The sequence below is a fragment of the Cyphellophora europaea genome (genome assembly GCF_000365145.1).
Source record: "Cyphellophora europaea CBS 101466 unplaced genomic scaffold supercont1.1, whole genome shotgun sequence".
NCBI lineage: Eukaryota > Fungi > Ascomycota > Eurotiomycetes > Chaetothyriales > Cyphellophoraceae > Cyphellophora > Cyphellophora europaea.
Window position 1 is genome coordinate 2,649,808 of NW_008481797.1, and position 27,177 is coordinate 2,676,984.

General features: G+C 55.7%; 10 protein-coding genes across 10 annotated transcripts; 4 read left to right on the forward strand and 6 right to left on the reverse strand.

Moving 5' to 3' along the window:
* Positions 1-1,202: 1,202 nt before the first annotated feature.
* Positions 1,203-2,045, reverse strand: HMPREF1541_01005 (uncharacterized protein; the record flags this gene model as incomplete). The annotated part of the gene is made up of 1 exon (XM_008713306.1): positions 1,203-2,045. The coding sequence occupies one exon, from the start codon at positions 2,043-2,045 to the stop codon at positions 1,203-1,205; it is 843 nt and encodes a 280-aa protein (XP_008711528.1).
* A 1,255-nt stretch (positions 2,046-3,300) lies between these two features.
* Positions 3,301-4,534, forward strand: HMPREF1541_01006 (uncharacterized protein; the record flags this gene model as incomplete). Its single annotated transcript, XM_008713307.1, has 4 exons — positions 3,301-3,539; positions 3,640-4,052; positions 4,132-4,253; positions 4,337-4,534. The coding sequence occupies 4 exons, from the start codon at positions 3,301-3,303 to the stop codon at positions 4,532-4,534; spliced, it is 972 nt and encodes a 323-aa protein (XP_008711529.1).
* An 803-nt stretch (positions 4,535-5,337) lies between these two features.
* Positions 5,338-6,651, forward strand: HMPREF1541_01007 (uncharacterized protein; the record flags this gene model as incomplete). Its single annotated transcript, XM_008713308.1, has 1 exon — positions 5,338-6,651. The coding sequence occupies one exon, from the start codon at positions 5,338-5,340 to the stop codon at positions 6,649-6,651; it is 1,314 nt and encodes a 437-aa protein (XP_008711530.1).
* A 1,708-nt stretch (positions 6,652-8,359) lies between these two features.
* HMPREF1541_01008 (uncharacterized protein) lies at positions 8,360-9,974 on the forward strand (the record flags this gene model as incomplete). The annotated part of the gene is made up of 2 exons (XM_008713309.1): positions 8,360-8,617; positions 8,733-9,974. 2 exons carry the CDS (start codon positions 8,360-8,362, stop codon positions 9,972-9,974), a joined length of 1,500 nt encoding a protein of 499 aa, XP_008711531.1.
* A 633-nt stretch (positions 9,975-10,607) lies between these two features.
* HMPREF1541_01009 (uncharacterized protein) lies at positions 10,608-12,356 on the reverse strand (the record flags this gene model as incomplete). The annotated part of the gene is made up of 1 exon (XM_008713310.1): positions 10,608-12,356. The coding sequence occupies one exon, from the start codon at positions 12,354-12,356 to the stop codon at positions 10,608-10,610; it is 1,749 nt and encodes a 582-aa protein (XP_008711532.1).
* Positions 12,357-13,085: 729 nt separating this feature from the next.
* Positions 13,086-16,014, reverse strand: HMPREF1541_01010 (uncharacterized protein; the record flags this gene model as incomplete). Its single annotated transcript, XM_008713311.1, has 2 exons — positions 13,086-13,439; positions 13,489-16,014. 2 exons carry the CDS (start codon positions 16,012-16,014, stop codon positions 13,086-13,088), a joined length of 2,880 nt encoding a protein of 959 aa, XP_008711533.1.
* A 1,605-nt stretch (positions 16,015-17,619) lies between these two features.
* HMPREF1541_01011 (uncharacterized protein) lies at positions 17,620-18,354 on the reverse strand (the record flags this gene model as incomplete). Its single annotated transcript, XM_008713312.1, has 1 exon — positions 17,620-18,354. One exon carries the CDS (start codon positions 18,352-18,354, stop codon positions 17,620-17,622), a length of 735 nt encoding a protein of 244 aa, XP_008711534.1.
* Positions 18,355-18,658: 304 nt separating this feature from the next.
* HMPREF1541_01012 (uncharacterized protein) lies at positions 18,659-19,231 on the forward strand (the record flags this gene model as incomplete). Its single annotated transcript, XM_008713313.1, has 1 exon — positions 18,659-19,231. The coding sequence occupies one exon, from the start codon at positions 18,659-18,661 to the stop codon at positions 19,229-19,231; it is 573 nt and encodes a 190-aa protein (XP_008711535.1).
* A 974-nt stretch (positions 19,232-20,205) lies between these two features.
* HMPREF1541_01013 (uncharacterized protein) lies at positions 20,206-22,920 on the reverse strand (the record flags this gene model as incomplete). The annotated part of the gene is made up of 1 exon (XM_008713314.1): positions 20,206-22,920. One exon carries the CDS (start codon positions 22,918-22,920, stop codon positions 20,206-20,208), a length of 2,715 nt encoding a protein of 904 aa, XP_008711536.1.
* Positions 22,921-23,453: 533 nt separating this feature from the next.
* On the reverse strand, positions 23,454-26,172 carry HMPREF1541_01014 (uncharacterized protein; the record flags this gene model as incomplete). The annotated part of the gene is made up of 2 exons (XM_008713315.1): positions 23,454-25,550; positions 25,594-26,172. The coding sequence occupies 2 exons, from the start codon at positions 26,170-26,172 to the stop codon at positions 23,454-23,456; spliced, it is 2,676 nt and encodes an 891-aa protein (XP_008711537.1).
* Positions 26,173-27,177: the final 1,005 nt, after the last annotated feature.

A 27,177-nucleotide genomic window follows, 5' to 3' on the forward strand; every position in this document is an offset into this window, starting at 1 on the left:
GATATTTCTACTACTGGAGCATAGCGTACACGAAGCATCGCTATACTCGGTAGTGATATGCTGGTTGAGCGCAAGACCTGCCCAAGACGCTCGCGTGTCAGGCTTCAGAGCCAACTCCAACATAAACGGAGATGTCCATTATAGCCCTCAATCATGGAAGGGATATTCAGTCTTGGGCTGCTTTGCAGGGTTTCTCTGTAAAGGCTGTCGGCGAACTCCCTTGCTCAAAGTACTCCGTACGCACCACTGACAACTCACCTTCGGCGAGTGTAGCTTGCAGCAGCTCGTCTACTCAGCGAACCACTGGGCACAGTCCACCTTGGATACTAAAGTCATGGCACAGGAACCTGCATTTACGTCCCACGGAACAGAGGCTACAGCAAGCTACGACGGTCGAACAGCGAGAAGCAGCTGCAATTTAGACAGCACGGCTGACTGCTAGTGGCATCAGATACGCATTACCTTTTACAGTATCTACCTCGCGCTTCGATAAGTCAGGCGTTGGATGTGGACCATGGCTTTTTGTGCCCAACGTCCAGGAATCCGTCACGAGAGGAGAGCTTGTGCACATTGTCTTCGCTTTAAGAATTTCCTGATCAAATACTCTCCGGCTACCTTTGACTTGACCTTTAGAACCCTTGCGTGTCCTGTTGGGTACCCATGTCGTAACCGCAGGCTTCAGAGCAGGCCGGTCGAGGCGCCACCGTGGTGAGACATGCCCACACAAAGGAATAGTCGTCGCTGGGTCCCGTCTATGTCGGTGGGCCCCGATTTAGAGGTTACCAGCAGCTACACCACGACGAGGTCCAGCCGCACGTGGATGTGGCTCGACGAAGGAAGAGTAGTCGAATCACTTCCGACGTCGATCCCATGTCCTTAAGCGAGAGGACGCATTTCCTACCGTTGCATATCTCAGCCAGCACTGCGAGGTGGGTAACGCTCCGGGCGAAAGCAGAACTCAGGGGAGGTCGAAGCGCGCGTTCGATTCTACCTGGAAAGTCGGAGCGAACTCGCACGAGCGGTGCAACTGCTGTTCAAGGTGAGACTACCGATGGCCAAGATTTCACTGCCTGGTCATGTGCAGAACGGGTTTTTGCGAAATTATATTGGGGACAGGAGCTGTACAGGACTAACATAACCCGCTGGAGCATTCGCGTTCGTGTCCATGCACCTCATCAGACGTACATATCAATATCCGTCAATCATAGCCTTCCCTTGGACAAGATCCCTCCACCGTCGGTGGTGATGGTCACACCATTCAGGTGCTTGGCCGCCCGACTCGCCATGAAAACCACTAGGCCGGCGATATCCTCTGGCTCACCTAGTCTCCTGTCGGGAATCTCTGCGGCCATCTTTTCCGCACCGCCTTCCAGCTCCAGCAGCCCGCTCGCCATCTTGCTGGGATAGAAGCCCGGCGCGCACGCGTTGGTCGTAATGCCTTTGGGTCCGAGCTCGACCGCCAAGTTCTTGGTGAGCGAAATGGCGGCTGCTTTGGAGGCAGAGTAGGAGAAGGTCGCGTTGTTGCCCAGCGTGCCAACGCCCAGGCCCGCCACCGAGGCCGTGATGATGATCCGACTCGGGTCGCCAATCTTGCCAGCCTTCTCAAGGAGAGGCGCGAATTTCTGCGCCGTGTAGAAGACCGACTTGACATTCAGGTCGAGCACCTTGGAGAAGGAATTCTCCGGCGTCTGCTCAAAGGGCGAACCCCACGTGGCGCCCGCGTTGGCGAACAAAATGTCGACCTTGTCCGTGTCCTTGCTGACCTCTGCGACGAGGCGCTGGATCTCACTGATCTTGGAGGCATCGGCGGGGATGGAGATGGCTTTGCCTTTGATGTTGGGCAGCGCGTTGAGCGCCTTGACCGCCGAAGCACAGGCGTCGGCTTTGCGCGAGGTGATGTAGACCTTGGCAGCGCCGGCTTGCAGGAAACCCGAGGCGACGTGTAGACCCAGGCCGCGGGAACCGCCGGTCACGACGGCGACCTTGCCATCGAGCCGGAAGATGTTTTGGAAGTCGTGAAGCTTCACGTCTTGCTCGGCGGACATGCTGGGCAATGTGTTCGAAGGTGACGTACGTTTCCTAGGTCAGTGGATGAGGACTGAGGCAGAGATATAGGTATACAAGCTCCGACGCCGACAGGTGAGTAGGGTAGAAGACGGAAAGCAGGAGACTATGAACAGATCTGCTTCTACTCTTGCTCACAACATGCGGAACTTGTGTTTGGTCATCAAAAGAGGATGCCGTTCACTATCTCGCAAGCTCCGTCGTGCCTCGGCTCGGGCGAGACGCGAAGCCTGGACCTGGAACGGCAGGTTAGCCGACTTCTCCAAGAAAGGTCTTTTCTAGGTCCTGCAGGGGTCTGATATCCGACGTACCTGTCCAGGTATTCAGCATCCCCGTTCAAGCCACAAAACAACCTTGTCCTCCGATCCTATTCGGATCCGTTGATCCACCGTAATCCCCCGACGGCTAAACGTACGCTTGCGATGAGACGAATGACATATCAACGACGAGGAAGCGAGTACCTATAGGCCTGATCGAGCTGACGGTCGCTTACTTAAGACTGCAACCCCGGCACTGCACGTCGTCGAATGGTGTCAGAACGGGCAGTCAATTCCGTCGCTTCTGCTCCAGCTACGCTATCGGGGACCTGTCGTTGATGGCAGCGATGGGCGGTGTTGGACCTCCAAAATAGCTTTATTGCATACGCTAACATGGCACTCTCAACCGCGTGCTGTCACCAATGCCTGGTGGGCTCAAAAGGCACGACTGCTGCAAGGGTCGAACGGTGCAGATGCCCTTTTGACTTGGGTGCTGTTTCCCAAACTATCGGGAACGGCGATCCATGAGTTCAGCTCCACCCTTAGGCGTCCAGCTACACGGCAGAGCACGATACATGGATATATATCTTGGTTTATATTCAATTCGGGGATTTTGCACAGACTCGTCTTACGCGATTCAATACCGGGGACCCCAGATCGTAAGCATACTTGATAAAACTCCTGATCGTCGTCCACACGTCTCGACTATCGATCGCTTTCCCCGGCTGCACTCGACATTATGACAAGGTATGCATGACGGCAAGTACTTCGAACCGCACAGTGTCGTATTCACACAGTAAGCAGTGACGAGGCGATCTTCGAGCAGATCGCGCGACAAGCTCCGGCGTTGTCTAAGATTCACCCTGAACTCGATGCCGTTCGTCACCCAATCCAACACGCCCATAGGGACCAGCCTGACGAAAAGTAGATCTTCAGGGAACGCGGGACGCCTCGCCCGTTCTTACCGAGTCGCGATAACATGGCCAGCGCGCGCAAGCTAGCCGCGACCAGCTCACATCGCTTCATGAAGAGCTCGTTCGTCCGTCAAACGCTTGGGGCGCTGCCTCAACCGGAATGCCAAATCGAGGAGCGCACCGTTACGGCGAGGAGCGGTAAAGCAGTGCCCTTCCGGGTATACCGGCCGATGCAGACAGCACCAGCGCAGAAACCGGTACTCGTGATGGCGCACTCGGGCGGGTTTTGCATGGGCGGCTTCGAGTGAGTACCTTTTGGTGAGCTTGAGACGGCTGGGCGGATGCACGAGGATATAGGAAGGCTGCTTCTCGGATGTCAGATCTAACTCGCACCTTTTTGACAGAACCGAAGAATTTACCTGCCGCCTCCTCTGTCGCAGCCAAGATGTGATTGTGGTCGACGTCGACTATTCCCTGACACCCGAGGCACAGTTTCCCACTGCCGTCCACGAGTACTACGACGTCGTCAAGTGGGTGGCCCACAACGCCGCGACGCTCGGCGCAGACCTCTCCAAAGGTTTCATCGCTGCCGGCGTCTCTGCGGGAGGCAATCTCTCGGTGCACGCAGCTTACATGGCCCGCGACGAAGGACTACAGCCGCCTCTCACGGGCACATTGTTCGTCTGCACGGGCATGCCGCACATGTTGACGGATGTGTCGGGCAAACGCATCGACTTGTTCCCCGGCAAGCTGGTGTCGTGGCACGATAACAAGGACGTCCCGATTGGAACTCCGGCGACCAACGATTTCTACGGTGGTAAGATTTGCTTGCTCCCAAGAGCTTTTTGATGGGTGACATTCATTGCTGACTGGCTGGGGTTTTCATCTACACATAGAGCTCGCGGGCATGCGCGCCGATGACCCGTTGACGACGCCGTTCTTCTACAAGGATCACTCCGGCCTGCCGCCCGTCTTCTACCAGTGCGCGGGTATGGATATCTGGAGAGACAGCGCCATTGTCAGTGCCCCCCACCACGGACCCCCTCGGCGGATGACTACCTTTAGTCGTATGGTGAAAGCTGACTTCATGTACCCCAACAGTACTACGCGCATCTCCTGCATCAGGCTGGCTCGCCCACTCGACTGATCGTCTACCCCGGCCTGCCTCATCTCTGGGCCTATTTCTATCCGGAGATCTCGACCACGCAGAAATGGGTGAAGGATCTCGTCGCCGGCTTGGGTTGGTTGTTGTCGTTGCAGCCGAGTCCGCCCAAGTCCTCCTCTGGTGCGAAGCTATGAGTTTCCGTTCCAGCAGCAGTTCAGCATGGCGTTTGCATGTCCTGTGTCTCCCCTAGTCTGTGTAAGATTGGATGGTCCAGAAAGGACCCATTTCCGAATTCTGTAGAGAACATATATAAGGTTCTATATCGCCTGCAGCCATCATGTATCGCCTCTTAGTTGCTACTGCATAGCCAACCTACTAGACTCGGTATAGCCCTCGACGGACACTTGCAACACTGTGTCGTGTCGGCCTTTCCCACAAGGCCCATCCAGCCAAAAGGAGAGAAACAGACACAGAGAGAGAACACGATGATTAGTCATCCCAGTGCGGTGCGGTGATTGGCCAGCCCGTCGGCCCCGAAGCATCCAACTCCAACTCCAACGATTCTCTGCACTTCGCTCTTAGTGAATCATGTTCGCCTCCCCCTCCAAACTAGGCACCCATCTTGGGGCGAATGGCCGTCCAGGCGCCCATCTGGACATACGTACGCCACACATCTTTCCCCCCTCCCCTGTAGAAACTTGTCAGGGTGTGGCTGTTTCCCCTCTTTCTGGCGGCCTAGATGTGGCGAATGCGGCGCGAGACGGGACTCATCATCATTCGACACTTCTGGTAGCTTCCAACTTCTCACGCTGCCCATCATTTGATTTGTCGAGGGGGGTTACGAAATGTGTTTGCCTGGCGGGCACGCATACGAACATTGATGTTCGCTATAAAGCCTGTGTATGCTGTGGCTTGGTCGTTGTAGTTTCCCCTTTCCTGCTTCATACCCTTCCTCAATCTATCCGTTTGTCTGTCGACATTGTTGCATTCATACACAATGCCTTCCCTAAATCATCTAAACCCACCTCCCAACCCGTTCTGGGACTTTGTCGCCAATCTCGACGAACATCCGCTCTTTGCAGCATATGCACCCAACAACAATGTGACTGCGGAGCAGCAGCAGCAGCAGCAGCAGCAATCCAACGAGGCTGCAGGTGCTCAAGAGTCCAGCGAAAAGGCACAAGGCAAGCAGCCTGCTGCTGACGACCCCCCCGTGGTCGACCCTTCCACCGCCACTCCCGGAGCTGCTCAGCCTGAGGGCCAGCGTGGCTTCCCTTTCAGAGGACGGGGTCGTCACCATGGCCCATCTGCTGCCGAGCATGAAGGTCGTCGTGGCCCCGGCTGCCGTGGTCGCGGTGGCTTTGGTGGCTTCAGTGGAAGAGGAGGTCCGTTTGGTGGTCCACACGGGCCTCCCTTCATGTTCGGCCCCCCACCCTTCTGGACAGGTCCTCGCCACCACTCACACCCACACCGTCATCATCAACGCGGCCCACCTCGGGAGCGCGAGGAGCCGACCGGCCAGGGTTTCAACCTGGGCGACTTTCTGAACAGCCTCGGCGAGCGCCTGGGTGTTGATCTGACGGGAGCCGCGGAGAATCTTGGTCTGGACAAGTATAGCGCACCGCCGAGGGGCGAGGACGTCGACTTTGAGCCACGCAGCGACATCTTCGACACACCTTCCAGCTATGTCGTTCACCTTTCACTGCCCGGAGCCAAGAAGCAAGACGTCGGTGTTGACTGGGACGGTGAGAACAGTGTTCTCCGTGTCACCGGTGTTGTGCATCGGCCCGATGTCGATGAGCAGATGCTGGCTCAGCTCGTCGTCAATGGCCGCAAGAGAGAGAATGGTGTCTTTGAGAAGGCCATTCGTCTGGGCACAAAGCGTGACCCTGCTAACATCGACGTCTCCGGCATCACTGCCAAGATGACGGATGGTGTGCTTGTTGTCAAGGTTCCCAAGGTCGAGCGTGAGATCCACAAGCGGGAGGTTCCCATCTCCGGTTCCTCGAGTCCAGCCCACAACGAGAAGGATCTTCTCTTCGACGCCGACGAGGAGATGTACGATGCCCCACGCGATGCTGTCTCTGCCACTGCTCAGACGAAGCAGACATCGACCACCGAAAATGACAAGAGCCTGGAGAACAAGGCAAAGGAGGACGAGGCTAGAGAGGATCGCTCGGTAACGGCCGGTCGCGAGGAGGACTCGGAGCAATTGCCTGCCTATGAGGGCGAGGAAGCATCTGACAAGATGAGTGACTGGGAGAAGGACTCTGACGAAGAAGCCGACTATGTCAAAATCAATGTCGACTAAGGCAATCCACATTCATGTCTCTTCGAGGGTTGCAAGGCGTTCCGGTTGAGCCTAATTAAGCAAACAGCAAGCGGCCTGCGGGCCTGCATTCAATAGTGGCATAATCCCCGCAAAAATAAACCGGCATCACCGGTCAAAATCATGATGTTAACGAAAATCTCTCCAATCCACCCCAATGCATTGTACTTATTCGCGTGGTTCGTCCCAGTCGATAGGCCATTGTTCATGCTCGTGATTGATGTCGGGTCCTTGAGGCCCTAGGCCCTAGGCCCTAGGTCCTAGGCGCTAGCACCTGCGGGCAGGGGAACAAGGACCCGACCGACCCTGCCGCCCCCCAGAGACTCGGTTTAGGGAAAGTGCATTTGGGCAGCTGCACCAACGCACCAGCACACCGGGGCGCGCCTGGCCTGGGCGTGCCTGTGCTGGGTGTTGACCCTGTTCGCTCTCGATCACACACTCGCCCACCTAGGAAATGAACATGGGTGCATCACCGCTTGCTCTCCAGCAATCCGTCACATTCCCGACCACGACGTTGCAGTCTTTTCTGGGAATCGGCCATGGAAAAATTGGAGTTGACGTGGAGGTTGTGGGTGACGCTTAGCAATTGCCATATCCCATTCGTTCGCGCTACACACGGCTTCTCCTACCTTCATGACCTTCTCATGGCAAATTCGACCACTGCATCTGTGTGACGATGCTTTCCTCTTCTCTCTTCTATACTCCCACCTCGCCTTTCCTGCCCGAGTGAAGCTTCCATGCCCGGCACTACCAACCGAGACAAGGTAGAGGACCCTTGTGAAGCATGTAAAGGTATTCCCAGGCGAAGATTCCGCCCCTAGAAGACGCTGGCTACTGACCACTGTGCATTTTCAACAGCCCGCCATCTCAAGTGTATGCTTTACCCTGCTCCACCCCGTTGCACAGACCCCTTCAATCACGCTGTACCGGTGTCACCGTCTATCAAGGCAGAGATTGACGCATCCGAATGCGACATTGTCCCCAAGTCACTGCCATTTCAGTCCACACTCGCCCGCTGACCACACTGAAGGCGATGACATCCGTCCCAAGTGCAGGCAATGCACCCGCTCCGGCAAAGAGTGCCACCGCCCTTCTGGGAAGATCAAGTTCAGGCCTGGTTCCACCGCCAAATACGACACCACCTTCGGGAAGCATCAGACATGGTCGCAAATTCGGAATGGTAGGTTCCCTTATCTAACTCCTAACCTACCTCGTTGGGCTTTGCTCGCCTTCTCTCTTGATCCCGCATCATCCACGCTAAACTCGTCGTGCTTCTCATCTACCTACATATTGACCAAAGTACGGTGCAGCCAAGCTCCAATTCGTGGATGCAGGACCCGAGCTGGAGCATCAATATGCTCTCGAACACCAGGACAGCCCAGAGGACAATGGAAACACCGAGAAAACCCCTGCCATACACGCCCCAAGTCAGAATGGCAGCGACTTGAACAGGACCTCGTCAAGCTCGACACTTCGTACTTCGTCTGCTGTCACACCTGTCGAGACCAACCCGTCCTTGGACCGGGTGCGTTCTGTATCGGACCGCGCAACCCTATCGCCTCCAGGACCAGCCGACTTACGCACGCCACTATCCCCACTGAAGCGATCTCTGCCAGAGGATGCACTTCCTCGCCCTTCCCAGGTGCATCCATCTTGGCACCACTCGACAGTATCGAGTGAGCCACAAGACATGCGAAATACCTTTGTCTGGTACAAACCCATGAAGGCTTATCGAAGCGGCGGTCACAATGGTGAAGAGATGCAGAAAATTGGCCAGGTAGTTCAAGCGGAGATGCGGCGGCTTGAAGACGACAATGCCGCCGCCATCCCCACAGACCACTTTCTTAGCCCAGCAGAATGGAGACTCCATTTCAGGTGGCCGAACGAGTGGACTACTAATCAGTGTACCTCGTTGATGCGCTACTTCATCGAGGAGCTGGGACCTTGGGTACGTCTGAAGTCACAAACCCAATACGCGATGAGCGGCTCGACACCATCATTATGTTTTCGTTCGCTCTCCAACTGCCTATCCTGCCTGCCATCAAGGTACTAACCGTCATTAGTTCGATGCTGGGGACCCCAATAAGAGATTCACCACCGTCGTACCCAGAAATGCCTGCTACCACCCTCCTTTGTTGAATGCAATATTCACCGCGGCGGCGATCCACCTTGTGGCATCCAAGCAACACAGAGCATCGGATGGTAGCGTCAGGTACAAAGGCGTCTCGTTGCCCAGATTGACAGAGGAGACACCTTGGAGGTATTTCCAGGCCGTAATAGCTTACCTGCAAAAGGCGACAGATCCGCAGAGCGTGCGAGATGACGATTTCCTTGCCGCGGCCGTTATATTACGATTCGCCGAAGAATTTCAGCAATCCATCACAGGCGAAAGGAACATGGCCTTTACGCCCACATTTGATCAATTTATGCGAGCTCGAGCTGAGGCTGAGGAGGTTCCAGAGACGCCCTCTTATACCCCTTCCTCCCACCGACACACGCTGCCGCCAATCCGATCACCTCCGGGCCCCCAGCAACCATATACGCTACACGAGAGGCAGCTACAAGATCAGGCATATAAGCAGCTCAAATCCTTCGAGCACGCTTGCTACCGTGTTGCGCTTCGACAAGAGGTATATGCGGCATTTCTCACTCAGACGGTCCATGAGCTCTACCTACCCAAGACTTGGACCGCTCTAGACGCGTTTCCTGAGCCAGAAGACGAAGATTTCATCTGGACCGATCATCACCTTCGCCACCTTGCCAATGTGCTACGTTTCTGCCTTGGAAGCGAGCAACATCTGGGCCATGAGCGGTACAACGCTCTCAAAGACTATGAGATCAGGTGGGAAAAGAACAAACCATACACTTTCGCTCCCTACCACAACCCTCTGGAGCTTCACAACGGCTCCGAAGCTCGACGTGCCAGTGGACAGACAGCCTTCGTTCTGCCACAATGTTGGTTCATGGATGAAGTAAATGTCCTTGGCAGTCAATACATCGAACTCTCGCGAATATTGCTAGCTGTCTATGATCCGTCACGTCCAAAATTAGGCCGTCCCCGTAACAAGATGGATAATGATGTACGAGAGTCTGTCACGAAAATATGTGGAATGGCCATCAATACATCGACCAGCGTGTTCGCCAAGGAGTTGGCATTTGTGGCCATCTACAACACGACGGCGAATTTCAGGAACAGAGAAGAGCTTAACGTGTTATTGAAGGTGCTGGATAGCTTGGAAGATGATTTCGGCTGGCCTACGGGACACAAGAGGCGGGAAGTGCTCAAAAACTGGGAAATGGGTTAAGCTGGCGGCGTTTATTCATAGCTGAGGACAATCGAGGCACAGAGAATCTGGATTCTGGGCCAACTGGATACGGTCATGGCGATGGAAAGGACTAACGGCAGATTACGGCAAAACACGTTTTACGCATTTACGGCCTTGATAAAATGGATCACACGGGTGCAGCTTACGGGCGCGACGACACACAGGTCGTTGAGTTGAGGATGCTCTGCTATGGTTGTGGTTGAATTTCCGGTGTCATGACCCACGGCTCGAAGGTAACGTAGACGGCAACAAGGGTAGCCTGCCTGAGTGCATACTTCAAGGTAGCGGATCCATGGGTCTCGGGATCTCGGGGTAGGTCAAGTCCATGGCAGTCGTGAATGCTACTGGGCTGTTTGTACACATTACACTCCCGGATAGCTCACACGCTTCTGCTCAACATACGCTTTTTCTGGTGTGGCAGGGTCTCGTTGACTCAGCGCGACCCATTGTTTCCATTTTCGAGCTACTATATCTCGAAGAGCCTCTTGGACTTTTTCGCCTTAACGTAAATACAACCACTTCACGTCCAAGTGAACTCAACAACACCATCTCATCTACGCCCCCCACCCCCTTCCCACCCAGTCGTCTTTGCCCTCAACCTCAACTTCAACCTCAAACCCCCAGCTTGACCCCCATGCGCATCCCATCACCCACCACAGCCGTGACGCGCAGCGTGGTCCGCACCTCCTCCTCACCCCCCCACCCCTTTCCCCCGCCCCTCTTCTCAAACGCAAACCCCCGGGCGACGCAACACAAGACGACGACCCCTTCCAACACGGCCAACGTCTGGCCGATACAGTTCCGGGGCCCGCGCTCAAAGGGCCGCCACGCCCCCGTCGGCAGGGCGCGCACGTAGTCCTCGTCGAGCCAGCGGGACGGGTTGAAGAGCGCGGCGGTGTCGTGGCCCCAGATGGAGGGGTCGCGGTGGAGGAGGTACTGGCAGTTGTAGATGCGGAGGCCGTTGATGCGGGCTGTGGAGGAGGAGGAGGAGGAGGAGGAGGAGTTTGGGTTTGCATTTGGGATGGGGATCTCAAAGGGCGGCATGTTGGCGGATTCGAGGGGCACGTAGCGCGCGGTGGCGGCGGGCGGGTGCAGGCGCAGCGCTTCTTTGACCCAGGCGTTGGTGACGGGGAGGCGGGTGTTGATGGTGGCTTCGCTGGAGGTGGGGTCGGCGAGGGCGGCCAGGGCGGAGAAGGGGTCGTGGGCGCCGAAGACGGCGTCGTGTTCGTCGACCAGCGCCTGGTAGATGGCGCGGCAGTGGGCGTATTGCGGGTCGATGGGCGGCATCGAGGTGCATTTGCTGAGCTCGAAGGTGAGCCATTGGATTAGGGTGGCCGTGGTGTCTTGGCCGGCGAAGAGGAAGGATTTGATTTGCGAGACGGTGTTGTTGATTAGGGCGCGGTTCGGGGGAAGGTCGGCGGTGGCGAGCTGGACGATGGAGCGGGAGGGTCTTGTGCTGGGTTTGCTGTCGGTGCTGTGGGAGGGAGGATGGCGTGTCTCGTTGAGCTTCTCGGACACAATGTGATAGAGTCGCCAATTGAGAATGCGCTCGTTGAGCCAGGCCATGAAAGGTCGGACAGGGTCGATGGATTGCAGAAGGTTGAAACCCTGGCCGACTTTGAATGCTTGCTCGGCAAGGCATTTGGTCAAGTAGAAGATTCCAAACGGCCAGGCGTTCTCGCCCATGTCTTTGCCGCTGGTCTGCGCGCCAAAGTCGCGCTCGAGGGAGACCATGGTGATGATGTCGGTGGTGAGGTCCTGGGCTAGGTCGCGCATGAGGAAGTCCTCGCCGGACTGGGCGAAAGCTTTGAGGCGAGAGATGAAGATCTGCGTTCGGTCGAGGATCAGAGGAGCAAGGCTGTGGAGATGGGTGGGCGCGAAACCCTTGTTGAAGCGTCGGCGGAGAGAACGCCATTCTTCGCCATGGACCAGAACCAAGGACTCCCACCCAAGGAGACGAGAGAAACTCTGTAGCGTATCCGACTTGAGGGTCGAGTATTTCAGGCCCGGTCGTGGCTCGGTGACTGCTTCAGCGAGGGCAGGGTCCACCACGACCAGGACAATGATGCCGACGAGTGCCATGTCGAACCAGAAGCATGGTGGACGGTCCAGCTTGTTCCATATCTCCTCGAATCCATAGTCTGGATGGCGCGGCAAGCTCGGATCGAGGTGTTTCCCAACATTGATGAGGTTACCAAGTAGCCAGTGCTGGGGGAGGTGTGGGATTTTGGCGAACTCGGGATTAGTGCGGACCCAGATGTTGTAGCGAATATGCCTGAAGAGTCTGAGAGCCAGATACGCAATGACTGTCAAGCTCAAAGTAAGTAGCAGTGGTATTGAGAAGGGAATGGCTGCGAACATGGTCGCCCTGGAGAGCGCGCGAGAGGTTGGCGACTAGACACCCGGATCGGCTTCACCCTCTTACACTTCTTACACTTGAAGACGGTCAGGAGCAGTCTCCGAGTAGTCGAGTTTCGTTCACTAGCGGCAACAGTTTGAGGCTCACCTGTGGCTCATACAGCTGAAGGACGAGGACTTGAATATGAGGAGTGCCAGGAGCCGGTCGGTGAGTGGATGACGCACAGAGACAGCCCCAACCGTCTGTACCACCACAGATATACTCCGTACATACGGGGCGACTCGCAATACGGAGCGTGAACGTCTTCAACCTGCCCATAGCGGCCGCCGAGAGCTCAAACGCGCCAATGACAAGAGCAGACCGTTGCCGCTTACGAGGCCCTACTGCATGTGAGCCGAGCTTGCATGGTGCACGCGACAAAAGGAGCGTGTCTCCCGTGTCTTGCCAGGCGTCCAGCGTAGATAGTCGCTTGGCCATATCTGCGGACCGTAACCCAACAACAGCTGAGCAATTGCGACGTAGACGGGAACGATTAAAGAGGAGTGGCCGGAGCACGCGACCCTGTAGAGATCTTGCATTGGGGGTATCTTCATCTTCGTAGATCTTCGTGCTGTATGCTACCAGTATTCAAGATTAGACGAATATATGTGTCCGCCGGCACAGTCAGTAGTCTGAGGGCCAAATGTCGCTTGCATGATCGTTGTCGTAAATCGCTCCGTAACATATCTCCATCATCTCACAAGCTTCGAGCCCGAGCTCACAACCTCAAAGTATACATTGCGCCCCTTCGCCCGCCAACGCTGCACTCCACCTCGCTCGAGCCATGGTTGAAGATTCTTGCATTGACTAACGTCAAACACCTGTAGTTTATGGCAGCCCTCCAGAACGCTGTCGACGCCAACACCAGTCACTCGGACGCAACCACGAACGGCCAGCTGCTGCAGTGCAGTCAGATGTAGTCCTAGTGATCGGAGTGACGGGTCTGAGACTGCACTGCCACAAAATGAGAGGTTCAAGTGCGTCAGATTGGGACACCCCAGGGCGAGTACTTCAGTAGCCGTATCGGACAAGGCACAGCAGAACGACTAGACGACAGTTAGCACACGTACAAGCTACTGACAACACCTGACTTACCAGATCCAACTCCCGCAGCCCGCTTCCTGCACCATTCACAAGCCAGACGATGCTCTGGTCACTCAGGTAGGTGCAGTCAGCAAGGCATAGGCGCCGGAGCCGCTCAAAGCGTACATTGCCCCAGTACTGAAACCCGGAGTCGGTAATCGTCGTACATCTGGTCAAGTCCACCGACTCGATCCTGTTTGCCGCGTGCGTGGCAATGTGGTGCATGGTGCGGTCCGTCACATGCTTGCAGTAGCTAAGTGAGATCGATGACAGGTCAGGACATCCCAGTACTGTTCCAGGGGCCGGAATTGCTGTATTCGAGCTGACCTTGGTGTTGAGACCGGGCCGTCCACCATTGACGGCCTTCTGCCGGTTCATCTGAGCTTGACTCTGCTGCGGTACCACCCAGCCCACGATGCGAGCCAAGAGCGTGTCCGACACCTTACGACAGTTGCTCAAATCAATCGACTTCAAGCCTCGAGCTTTGTTGGACATCTCCAATATTGCGGGCGCTGTCACATCCCACACGCTCTTCATACGCCAACTCGTCGCCTTCACTCCACACGCACTCGCGAGCGTATTGAACCCCTCGTCCGTGATGTGATAGCAATTGCTGATATCGATTGTCTGCGGCCTCTCGCCAACGAACGGACATATTTTGTGAGCGAGTACATTGTCGTCCACACGACGGTTGTATCGCGACAGATCGAGTGTCCGAAAGAGAAGAGGCGACTTGGTCAGCACATTCTGCCAGTGTTGCGAAACCGATTGGAGGAGCATACACTCGTGAAGCTCCAGTCGCTGGAACACTAGCGGTAGTATCTCGTCCGGTATTGTGCCCCTGTTGAGCCCAAAAGTGAGGTTGTTTCGTGGCCGGGGCCGCTTGAGCGGTGTGAATGGATCAGAAAATGGAAATCCGGGAATTTTATGCTCGGAAATCGGAGAAGGTGTTGCGGAAGCCGAGCTGCGAGGCGAAGGACTCTGTGTGCCTGTTGGCGAAACCCTCGATGGCCGACGCTTTTGTTGGCCTGACGTTTCATCAGGAGACGGTGGTGCTAAAGAGCCCCGTCGCGATCTTGACTTGACCTTGTCCAAACCTTCGCTACGGAAAGGATCAGGGTCATGTGGCTCAAAAACGCCTGGTTCTTCTGTACCCAGCGGTTGAAGAGGGCCACTGATCTCTGTATCGTTGAAGGTGACTCGTGGCGCGGGCGGCGGCACAACTTGTATGACCTTTTTGCGCTTGTGATCACCAATCTCCAGCTCATCGATTGCTGGAGCGGCGTCAACATCACTCATGACGACGTCATTCTCCGAAGCAGATTGGAGGCGCTGTCGAGCGGTGCTCTCGACCGAAGTCTTGATGCTGGCAGGGCACTTGTGCCAGAATTCGGTGAGCACATTCTCCGAAATCATGAGGCATTCGACTTGCGTCACCGATCTCACAGTAGCGGTCCTTCGGTCTGCCAGCGACAGACTGACAACCTCACCAAAGTACTGTCCGGGTCTCAGTCTGGCCTTGACAGTCGGCGCCCTCGGCATCGAGTTCCCACCACTTCGGCGGCGAGCATCGGGACTGCCCCCCGGTCTCTCGTCCAACACTTCGACCTCGCCGCGCACGATGAAGAAAACCTCGCGACCAGTGCTGTCTTGCTTGATAATATCTGTAAAGGGTGGATAGCCTCGGGGTTGAGCATTCAGACCAAGGAAGTGTAGCATGTCGTTCGACAGGGTCGCAAATAGAGGCAGCTCTTTGAGAGTTGCACGAATGTTGACGAGACCGTGTCCCAATGCGCTTGCTGTTGGTATGTCCTGCGTACCAGGGCTTGGGGACTTTCGTCTCTTGCTGGCGCCGTTGAGACCGTGATCGCTGTCACTCAAGTCCATTTCATCACCTGCTAGCTCTCGTGAGCGTTTAGATCCTCGCCGCTCGGGTACAGGCAGATCTTCTTTGCCCATGCGCATTTGGCGCTTCTTCTTTTCAGTCTGCGCTAGGCGCTCGAGCGCCTCTTCCCGTATGGCCCGCTCGACGTCTGGATAATCGGGCAGAATCTTTTGCAGGTCTTCTTTCTTGAGAACCAGAGTCAAGCACCGTGTGCGAGCTATCACGGTAGCTGTGCGAGGTCTGTCAAGCAGGATACCAATCTCACCAAAGAAAGCTCCGGACTTTAGCTCGGCGTAGGTGCTCTCGCCATCTCTCGATGTAACCGCCACGGCGCCTCGGACCAACCAGTACATTGACTTGGCATCTTCGCCCTCGGTCAGGATGTATGCGTTGGGTGAATACATCTGAGGCTTCAACACCAGTCCCAGCTGAGTGAGAAAGCCGTCTGGGGTTGACTGAAAGAGGGGAAACGAGCGAATGCGGTCGAAGAGGTCAAGCGGCATGCCCTGAAAGCCAGACGTCGCTAGAGGGGACTGGCGAGCAGGTTTGGAAGGATTGAGGTCAAACTGGCGCACAAGCGTGACCTCGGCGGATGGAGGGGTAGCTACCCGCCCGGCATAGGGCGACAGCGCCCGGCCATGATGGCGCCTCATTCTGCGAGTTATGGATGATTGATGTTAGTCGCATGCCGTGATGTGCGCAGGCCGCACTGAGTGAGCGATAGTCCAGCCGATGGAGGAAAAGCTCAAGCCATGTTTGCTCTCATCGGCGGGGTGAGGATATGCGCTTCTTCCCACTTTATGCAGCTTGGGCGACACGCCGGTGTACAGGACGATCCTTTTCACCTGTTATAGCGTGACCGACTCCCCACGTACTTCCAACTAGGTCAACGCTCGGGCGCAGGTCGGGGGCAAGGAAGCGAAACAGAGGGCGAACTTGGGGACGGACGCGCAGTGACGGTGGTAGGTAGGTTGTACAGCAGAAGCCTGCGGGGCTCGAGACTCAGTGAGCAAAGGTGTGTCTGTAAGTGAGCAGAGATGTCGTGGAACAATCTGGAGGCCTGGCGGCTGCACACGGGCACGATTCGAAGAGAGGAAGAAACGCGAGACGATTGATGGAGATGGATATTCCTGGATCTGAGTTTCATCAATTTAGCTCCGCATCGTCGGCGGGAACGGGGAGGTGGGGTCGTGGCTGAACTGCACTTCTATACCTGACATGCAGCGCACAAACGCAGTGGCGGTGGAGGAGAAGGAAGAGGGTTAGAGGCTGATAGAATTTATTGGGGAAATGTTACGAGTGCTAGGGATAGTGCATTGTATGAGGGTCTGGTCACACATGACAGTGATTGATAGATGGATCACTCAGTCATGTGCAGGTATACGGAATACTGTAGGTGCAGTGGTCGGGGAGAGTAGATCCGCCTAAAAGTGAGTGGGGCATATGGGCTCGAGCACCGATGACGCGGGAACAATTTGGCAACGCAAGACTGAAACCACAATCTTCTGGAAGCGAGATAGAACCAGAGGCAATCAGCTGGCGCGGACAAAACCCGGTAAAGCGCAAGGTACCGAGTACCGAGTGAAGACAGCTGTAGCTGGACACGTGGAATCACCGGTGCACTGACTTTTGAGGCCTCAAGCAGCCTCTGGAAGCCTGATAGAAGGTGCCCCTGAGCGCCAGACGGCAGACCTTGGGCGAAGCGAATTGGCGGCTACAGGGGTCAGAGTCTCCAGAAGATCAAGCACGGACTGCAGCCAGTGAAGGAGGCGCCTAAGACCGCCATCCCCAGTGGATCGCCGGCGCTATTGGCTTCGAGAAGGCCACCAGAAGCAGTTCCCGCGCACCTAATTTAAGCTACATCCGCAGCTTAATACGCGAGATTTCTTAAGGGTGTTAGACTCCGTACATCTCATTTCATTCCTCACGCGTCTGGTCATCCGACATCCAGGAAAGCTGCTGCCTACATCGCGGTGCAAGACAAATTTCGCAGCCGTGAAGCACCCATCATGCCAGACCTCTTTTCCCACCAACAAGACAAAAGGTCAATGCGGCCAGCCTCCGGACGCTGGAAACTTGGGGAAAGGCCCTTAGAACCCGGGAGCCGGCGACTCCGTCACTAGAAGGCGTCACTCCCTCCCGCTAGATCACCTCAATGTTGGAAAGGCATTGCTTTGCTGTCGCAGTAGCGAATGTCGGGGCTTTTGTGCGGCCATCACTGTCCAGTGGTTTTGCTTCGCATAGCACTGAGGGTTGTCTCAAGTGCCGGTAGCAGCTCCTCGTATCTTGCGGGAGGCCCACACAAGATATGCTGGCCTTTCTCCTCGGACAGTGCTAATAGCATCCTGCACTAGACCATAAAGCAGTCCGTACTTGAACGCCATTTTCGCAGTCTTGGATGTCGCAAAGACGTCCAACCTGTGCCAGCGGGTATAGAGCCCAGCAGTCATCAAGGCAGCCAGCACCGTGTCCAGGGCGTCTCTCTGCCCAAGCGCAATTTCATCGTCTCTTCTGGCAAACAACCTGCCCCGAGCCTGGTCCAGGCCCTCCTCTGCGAGCATGAACATTGAAGCCCATATTGACACGATGCCACCAAATTTGACGCCCTCCTTGACTCCTCCAACCGCCGCATGATAGCTTTTAGAGCGATGGTACAGGTACCATCCAGCCTGCGTGGACGGGACGCGGTGCGCATTCATTGCTCGGTATCGGTCTGCGGCTTTGCGCCGGCCAAGGGAGAATCCTAAGCTGAATCCATAGCCTGCCGTTGTAGCCGCCATGACTGGCCATCGGATAATCGGCGGCATCGAGAGACGCTCATTGGGATGGTCGGTGAAGTGGAAGTCATCACCCTTTGCGAGTGACTCTGGCGACTCGATGGGCGCGGCTGTGGTCGAGGACGTTGCCTCGTCAGCTAGTAGCGGCAAGCTAGTCTTCGCTGACGCCCGTCCATCCTCGACGGCGGGAGGAGTAGACGACGAAAATGGCCACATGCAGTAATGTGAGCTATGTTGGCAATTGTGTGCTAGTTGACACAAGACGAAGTTGTACGCATGTGAAGCTGTGGCCGTGAAGCTGGCTCCGCACGGGAGATATGCGGATTATCTCCGAGGCCCGTTCACGTCAGTGCTCTCTGTACCTGACTTGAATATCACAATATTTTTGGCGCGCAAAAGTACCACGCAAGAGTCTAGTCGCATAATCCACTTCACTGCTGTCTCAACACAGGAGGAACATCAACATCACTGAAGACAACCTCAGTCACGTCTGCACTTCCTCTGGTGGTTTGGTTTCATCATGGCTACCACCAGTGTGCCGTCTATCGACAATGTCTCAACTCTGCCTCAGCCATCTCACATCACTCTTCTCCTCCGCCACCACAAATCAACAACACTACTTTCAGTCTCGCCGTCTCAGTCCTTTGAGAGCATCAAGACTCTGTTGCTATCTGCACTAAAGGCGCGTAACATCGCCAGCCTTCGCAACAGTTCAGACCCCGCCAACCCCACACCCCTACCTTCGTCACCGGACGACCTCGACTTTGGTGTTCTCTCCGACAAGAAGGACCATTCAAAAGGCTGGACTCTGCTGACACCAGACCTAACGGCTTCGTCTTCTGCCAAGAAGAAGTCCGCCAGCAGCAAAGCAGCCGATGCCGACACGCCCAGCGGAGCAGGTCTTGTCGACGGGAGTTGGCTCGCCTACCGCGCCCGCAAGTCATCTGGAGATGGTGACGAGGCAAAGGTTGATGAGAATGGCGAGGTCGACGTGGATATGGCAGAAGATCAAGGCTGGGATGTTGTGATCCCTAGCTTTGAGGAAGATGAACTCGTCGAAGACGATGCTGCTGCCGAAGCAGGTCCGAGCTGAGCACGGTCAGACCTCCAACTCGTGCTCAGCCCAACTTCGTTCCAGAAGTAGTATCACTGATCTTGGCTGCTCCCACTTGACAAAGTTCCTCGCTGCACCTGCCCACCTGCCCACCTGCCTCCGGTTGTTCCTGCAGTCGAGTACCTTCTCAAGATGGGATGAGAGCTCACCATTGTTGCGACTGACCAGGCCACCATCATCCGCTCTACCACATTCAAAGCTGGTGCTTGTCAACTCTCTGACACTTGCACCTCCGGCTCGCTAGAGAGTCTTCGACTGTGAAACGGTCCGGTGCTGCATGTGAGAAAGGACCAGAGATCGGGACAGCCTCTAATCACATTCAGTCGCGAGGTTGGGAGGCATCATCGGCCTTTCACGACACATCCTCTTACACACAGAGCGATACTCAAGAACTATCCCTTTCAACACTCGAGGTTTTCCTGACCTACCGATCGACGGCCAGCAATCGCCGGCATCTAGGCTCAAAAGCCCAAAATCCGAGTGTGCAGCACAGCAGCAGACCCTCTCAGTGTTCGCAGCCATTCGGTGCTCCCACAAGAGCTACTTTGGCAGCCCTCCCCTTTCGAGGACCACCCCAATCACAAACGGCAGGATAGGTAGCGAGAGACATCAAGCATGAAAAAATCAGCATCAGCAGATCCAATCAGTTTTTTCGTGGTATCATTTCATGTCCGTATCGTGTCTATACATCATCTCCTCCAGTCGCTCAGCCTTTACTAGTATTCGTATATCAAAGCAGCAAGAGGCATGTTGCTCAGCTGCAGCTGTGAGTGCCGCAGACATCCTCTCTTGTTGCTATCCAGCCAGCTTCATCTGCACATGATGCCACTTCCAGGTGGTATGTGTGGGGTAGGTCGGTACGGGTATTCAATACTGCTCCCCTTTCCCTTTCACTGATTCACCTGTATACCTTATCCATTCCCCTCCCCGTCCCAGGATATAATTTCGATGCATCAGAGCTCAAACACTGACGCCTTGCACAGCACACTCCCACCACCGGGCCCAGCCTGTCCCGGCGCCTGACCCGCCCCAGCACTCGCGGCGCCCCCCTCCTTCCTCTCGCCCATCTTGCCCCTGACCTCCACGGCCAAGAACGCCGCAAAGCGAATCCGGCCCTCTCCCGGCCTCAGATCCGGGTTCAGCAACTGTGCCACGCCTGCCTCACCAGGTTGTACGCCCCTCTGTTCACCACCAGCCGCCGCCGCCGCCGCCGCCTCCTGCTCTCGCACCAGCTGCTCCCGGCTCACGCCCGCGCCGGCTGAGCGCTGGCTGGACGTGGACTGCTGCGGCGTGGGCTTCTTGCTCACAAAGCCGCCGAGGAAGCCACTGCCCTTCTGGCCCTTGCCATTTCCCTTGTCCAACCCCTTGAGCGTGGAGCCACTCCCCTGACTCGCCACACTCTCTGTTCGGCCCTGCTGCGCGCTCTGTGTGGCCTTGGCCGCCGCCTCGCGGATCTGCTCCTCCACGCTGTTGCCTCGCACGCCCTCCTCGTCATCTGCATTGGGATCGGCGGCGCCGTCACCCGGTCCTCGCACTTCCTGCCCGGGGTTTGTGAGCGGCGTCATGCCCGTTTCGACCTTCATGAGAGACTCGTTGATCATTTCGCCGGGCATGAAGTAAGAGATCACGATGTCGCGCGACTCGAGAGGGATGTTGGCTGCGAGGCTGACTGCTTGGGAGATGATTGTGGCCACACCTTCCTGGAGACCTGGTGGTGGAGGCTCTTTCAGATTCGCCTGCAGGGATCCAGTGAGGTCATTGGTGAGGGATGCCGTAAGTCTTTCTTGGTATTGTGCAGCATCTTTGCTGTTGAGGTATGGACCGAGGCCTTCAATAGTGGTGAGACGCCAAGAGGTCAACTTGTTAAGGTGATCATCGCGCTGTTCGTCGGTGAACATCAAGCCGCTGGAGGCCTGGCTGCGAAGATTGCTCTCGATAGCTTTGAGGTATGTGGAAACTTCGATGGGAATCCCTGGGTGGAATGTCTGCTTGAACAGAGTATCGTTGAGCCAACGTGTGATGCAAGTGCGTCCCACGGCCGTCATCTCCTTGGTACCAATAGCGTGGGCATCCACGTTGCAAACGGGCTGCAGCCAGGGGGGCACTTTCTTCCAGTCCTTACGAATGTTGAACGCGAGGTTGTTAATGGCGCCGGAAAGACGCTCGAAGCGCTGGGAATATTGAGCATCATCGAGCGATGTTTTGGACATGGAAAGGCGTTGTGTTGCGACAGTGTTTTGGAGCTGCGTGACTTGCGCTTCACGCTCGAAATAGTAGCGCTTAACTTTCGAGTATTTGGCTTGTAGCTCTTCGTGCTTTTGAAGGAGTAGGCCGTAGTCCGTGTCTCGAGGGTCGTCGCGGTTGGAGCGTTGGGGTGGTGGGGTGTTGCGACCTTGATCGGGCTGATGTTGGGACATCCTGACTCTGGGATCTTGTTGGTACTGAGCCTGCTCCTCGCGAGGATCGCGCTGCGGTGCCTGTTGTCTTAAGTTGCCGTGGTTCACGTCGCCTCTTGCCATCTGCTGAGGTTGCGGCTGTAGCTGTCCCTGGCCCTGGCCAACCGACTGGACTGAGTAGCGGCTCGTTTGAGAAGTAGAGGGTCGCGAGTCTTGATGAATAGCACCGCCGATGGGGGAGGGAGGACCCAGTGAGGTTTGAGAGGGAGGTCGAAGACTCTGGTGCTGATCAACGAGCGCAATATTGGCGGGTCGTCCTTGAGCACTACCCTGCTGCTGTTGATAAGGCAGATAATGCTCAGAAGAACTTGCTGTGCCCGGCTGCTGGTAAGCGTGGTATTGGTCTTGCGAGGGCGGCGGGTAATGCTGCTGCTGCTGTTGTTGTTGTTGCTGTTGCTGCTGTGCTGCGGCTTGAGCCTGTTCCTGGTACTCGGGCGCACGTTGGTTGTACTGAGATGAGGGCGATTCGTAGTGTTGCTGCTGCTGCGCCTGGTATTGCTGCTGTTGGTACTGCTCGTAGTGGGCGGGGTCCTCGGGAGAATTGTCAAGCGATTGATTAGAGCCTCCAAAATAGCCCGACTGTCGATAATGAGGCGAAGATGGGCTATGTACAGAGGTCTCCCCTGATTGATGGTGAGACTTTCTCAGAAGATGAAGTGACCCCGATCGACCTATTCCGCCCTTCTTCTTCTCCGTTGGGGAGTGTAAGTTCTCTTTCTCTTTCTCCTTGTCCTTGTCCTTATCTTTCGAAAGGCCGAAGATACTGCGCTTGGAACGCTTGTGCTTCTCTTCAGTGGGCACATGCACTTGCTTTGACTGCCCGAACTGCGTTTGACCGGGCACTGGGACGGGGCCACGGGATTCAGGGACTTGCACGTGGACGGGCTGCGGGGCGGTGGGAGGAATGAGGTTTATGGGCACACTTTGACGTTGACCGCTCGCTTCAACATAGCCCGGTCCTTCGACAGAGTTGCGGGTGAGGATGTGTGCCGGATGGGGCTGGCCCTGAGGGTCTGGAGGGTATGGGAGATTGTGGTGGTCGTCGAGGGGTTGTAGGGGCGGCTGCGGAAATCCTGGGCGGTCAGCGTACTGGTGAGCTCCACCAGCGGCGTAGGAGGTTCGCGAGTGGGAAAGGTCCGGACTCGACGACCGCGAGCTGGTTATCCGATCAATCGAAGCCTGCGACTTGTTGTTGGACTTGAAAAGCCGCATTGATGTCGCAGATACTTGGTGTTTGCTGCGACAGCGACCGACGGAAGCAGATCTGTGCAACGGGGGAGAATAAAGAGATGTGGTCAGCGCTCCTCACGAGGAGGGGAGGGCGGTGCCCATGATCAGCTCTGGCACATACTAAAGCCGGGCTCTTTAGCCACCAAGAGATCTTACCCTTCTCGTTCATGACCGCGGGCCTCCAATTGGCGCGCCCATGGTCTCATTTTAGAAGCATTTGGTGCCTGGCACTCCGCTTTCGCCTGCCGCTAATTCAGCCCTCCTGCAGCCCAAGACTGCGGGTTGCATTTGCTGATGAGCAGCAGCGTACGGAGTACCAAGGACGGCGCCGAACATCAGATATATCAGATTACCAACGCCATAGTGACACTTCCTGAGGCTGAGAGTTATTCCAACTGGCTGCTCTATGGCTATTGGACTGTGGTAAGTGTATTTTCTATTGGAACTGACTGATGCGATGCAATGTGACGGCACAGGATTACCACCTCACCAGCTCACTCAATCAAATACTTGAATTACTGCTCCGTTGCCTCGTTGGTCGTCTGTCGCTTGAGCTCGGTGGCACGCCGCCGCTTCTGGACCACCATGATGCTCGAGTTGAGCTCCTTTTCCCTAAGCTCCGCCAACATGCTGGTAGCCAGAGTGCCCAGTGCTTGGTTGGTGACGCTGCTAGCACTGTCAAACATGCTGAGACTCATATCGGACGAGCCCCTACCCAGGATGAGCAACGTCTCAGCAGAGCTGGGCTCCGTCAACGCGGCTATCACTGCTCCCATCGCAGGGCCCTCCGACTCAATAAATTGCACCCGTTGCTTCATCTGGGCGGTGACTGACGACTTCAGAGTCTTGTATTCGAAAAGCTCATCTTCGTGCTCCTCATCAGCTTCCTTGCTAACCATTGGTCGGAGCACTTTGAGGTCGACGTTGTCATTCTTTGCGAACTGCAGACCAAGTTTCACCGCGAAGAGGCTGTCTTCACCACCAGAGTAGAGGACGAGCAGTCGTTGCCGACCGCTGTCGGCAAGTTTGAAGTTGATAACGGACTGACCCGCGTCTGGGACACTGATTCCGGTGTTGGTCCGGTTCAGCTGCCACGCTTGCCGGTCAACGACTGGGCTTTCAAGCTTGGGAGCCTGGGAAATGACCAGCTTGTCGACGACAACACCAACGCTGCTAGAGATGCGGGCTTTCTCAAAGGTCTCAGAGACTAGCTTCGCGAACTCGCGGTTGGCAAGCGGGCCTCCAGAGTGATCATCGAAGAGAGACGGATGCTCGCTCATAGTCCCGGTCTCTGACCAAGGAATGATGATGAAATCCGACGACAGATCCTTGGCCCGCTTCATCAATGTTCCAGAGAATGTGCGCTCGGGGACGACCGCCACTTGAGCTGCAACAGAGACGTCGTGCGATTGTCCAAAAGTGCCGAAGGCTTTGATGATAGGGTCTCGATTGGCGTACTCCTCGATTTCGGACACCCTCATAACGGACGAGTCTCTTTCCGTCAGCTCCATCAGTCGAAGGCCATGAACACGAACAGGCCGATGGATAGTGGCCGCAGACGATAAAGCAGGTTCGTTCTTAAAGACACCCCCTCCCTCAGGCTTCAAGAGCGGCCCACTGTGATCAGGCTCCTCTCTTTTCGCAGCAAACATGGACACCAATGTGAAGACACTGGGCAGGCCATCCAGACGCAAATAAACAAGAACTTTTCGGACAGCCTCGTGGTGCTCTGTCCAATCATCCTCACTAGATTCTGACGTACCGTCTTGAGGTAACCGATGGCCGTCCCAGTCGATTTTGCCCTTCTTCCAAAGGTCCAGCTTCCGTTGGTACCATGGAGGATAGAGCCAGGCGACCAGTGGCGTAGTCGCGAATGTTGTGACTAGTGCCATGACCACAAAGATGGTAAAAGTCCTCGTACTTAGAATCTTCGCCTGGAGACCAATGTTGAGAACAATGAGTTCCACGAGACCCTTGCAGGACATGAGGCAGCCGATAGTAAGCGATTCGCGCCAGACAAGCCCGTTGAGTCTTGCGGCCATTGTGCCGCCAAACACCTTGCCGAAGAAGGCGATCGCACACACTCCGACAACATAGCCCCACGTGATTCCGCTGTCCAGCAGACCGAGATTGGTTCTGAGACCGGAAAGGGCAAAGTAAAGCGGCAGAAACAAGACGCCAACCAAGTCTTCAATCTTCTCGGTGAGCTTGATGGCAAAGCCCCCCTCATGCGGGCATATGAGTCCAATCATGAAAGCCCCAAAGATAGCATGAATACCAATTATGGCTGTGAAGAAGGAGGAGGCTAAGACCAGGAGAATGGTCAGGGCCACCACCGTTTGAGTAGGACCGTTAGACAAGCTGCCTGTCTTTCGCAAGACCCACATGAAACCAGGTCTGACGGCAAATGCAAGAAACAAGCAGTATCCAACAGAGACTAGCAGAATCCACAGAGCTGTGAGACCAGCGCCTGAGTTGACCAGCGTCACACATAGAGCCAGAAGAATCCAGCCAACAACGTCGTTGCCAACACCTGCAGAGAGGACAATAACCCCAACCGGGGTGGTGAGCAAATTGAGCGAGGTCAAGATACGACACAAGACCGGAAAGGCCTGGAAATGTTAGCTTCGTCTCTCCGGGTCAGGCTAGGCTTACAGTGATGGCCATAGCAATACCAATGAAGAGTAGATAGATGCCAAAGTCGATGTGAGCAATGCCTTCGTCAGTGCGAAACTGATTATACAAGCCCCAGGCAATGGCGGCTCCTAGCCCAAATGGTACGACCATGCCGAGAGCGCCGACACTCAGCGCTATCCTCCAGTTACTGAGAAGGTATCGCAAGTCGACTTCCAGCCCAACAAGGAAGAGGAAGAGAATAAGGCCGAGGTTGGCCGCGAGATTGAATACAGGGAGCGAAGCTGGTGGGAAGATGGCATCAGTGAAACCGGGAATACGGCCCATGATCGAAGGGCCGAGTATGATTCCCGTGATGACTTCTGCGATGACACGAGGCTGCCTCAGGTAGGTGAGAGGGAAGTGTATGATGCGTGTCAGAATGATAACAATCGAAGCCTGTATGATAAACAGGACGATTGGGTTGCTCGGATCGAAATGGGTAGGATTGACATGCTCAAACACGCCGCCTTGAGGTGTCGCCCTATTGTCAGACGTTGCTGTCGCAGCGGTCGCATTGACCGTGGTGGTAACGAACTCTGTCAGCGTGGCGGATGCCATGATTGCTGCTCTTGTAAGGATGTAGAGGCAACTTCTCGCAGGGGCACCACAGTGGACTACAGGCAGTCGAGCCTGAGAAACAAACAAACAGCAACAAGGTTGTCACCCTCTATAGTCCGTGCGGTGTACGTGCGGTTTGCGCCTTGGCTTAGCGGCGAGCGGCGCCAAACCCCAGTCGATTGTCCCCGGAATGGACCAGCTGACCAGGAGAGGAGGGCGCAATGTGCGCACAGCCGTTCGGATAAAGCGAGCCAAGCAGGCAGCTAGGGGCCGAAAGGAAGCTCGAAAGAGATTCGAGGTTTCACATGTTCTGCCAACGTAGAGTGGGTGTCTGCCGTCTGCAGCATGACTTTCTCAAGACCACATGCTCGAAAACGGGGAAGAGGGTCCCCCAGCTTATAGCGGGATTCGCGGAGGGTTGGATGGCCCGTTTTGCAAGCGGCTGGACCAGTGTCCTGCTGACAACGGCGCCACCGCTCAGCTAGGGGTCTGGGCGCGATCTGGATCTTGGCCGTCATCATGGTGGGATCTGGGGCATGATCACTTTGTTGTCGATATAGGTGAGGTCGTGTGAGGGTCAGTGGCCGGGGACCTGAGCTCGATGCCGGGTTCGAAGGGATAGCGGATTACAGTTGACTTTTCCTATGGTTCCGTTAGTCAAGGGATGTGACGGTGTCGTGATAAGTCGGGATGGAAGCCTTAAAAGGTGTATCTGCAAACGAGTCTTACTTTCTTCGGAGCACGAACTTTAACGAGAGTGCGACAACATGCTGGTCCCAGCACTGGTCCAGGCTTCGGTAGATGCATATCTTGTGCTACATGGTAGCGGGATCTGCCAGGCGTCTCTACAGCGGCCTGGATAGTAACGGGAATGCACGCTAAATCCTAACCAAGAACGGAACGATTGAAGAAGTCTGAAAGATGAGTACTATTCGATGCTGCAAGTCCTTCAAGTCTGGCAACCACTGCCCCTGGGTATCTCTTTTGGATCGTCCACCATACTTA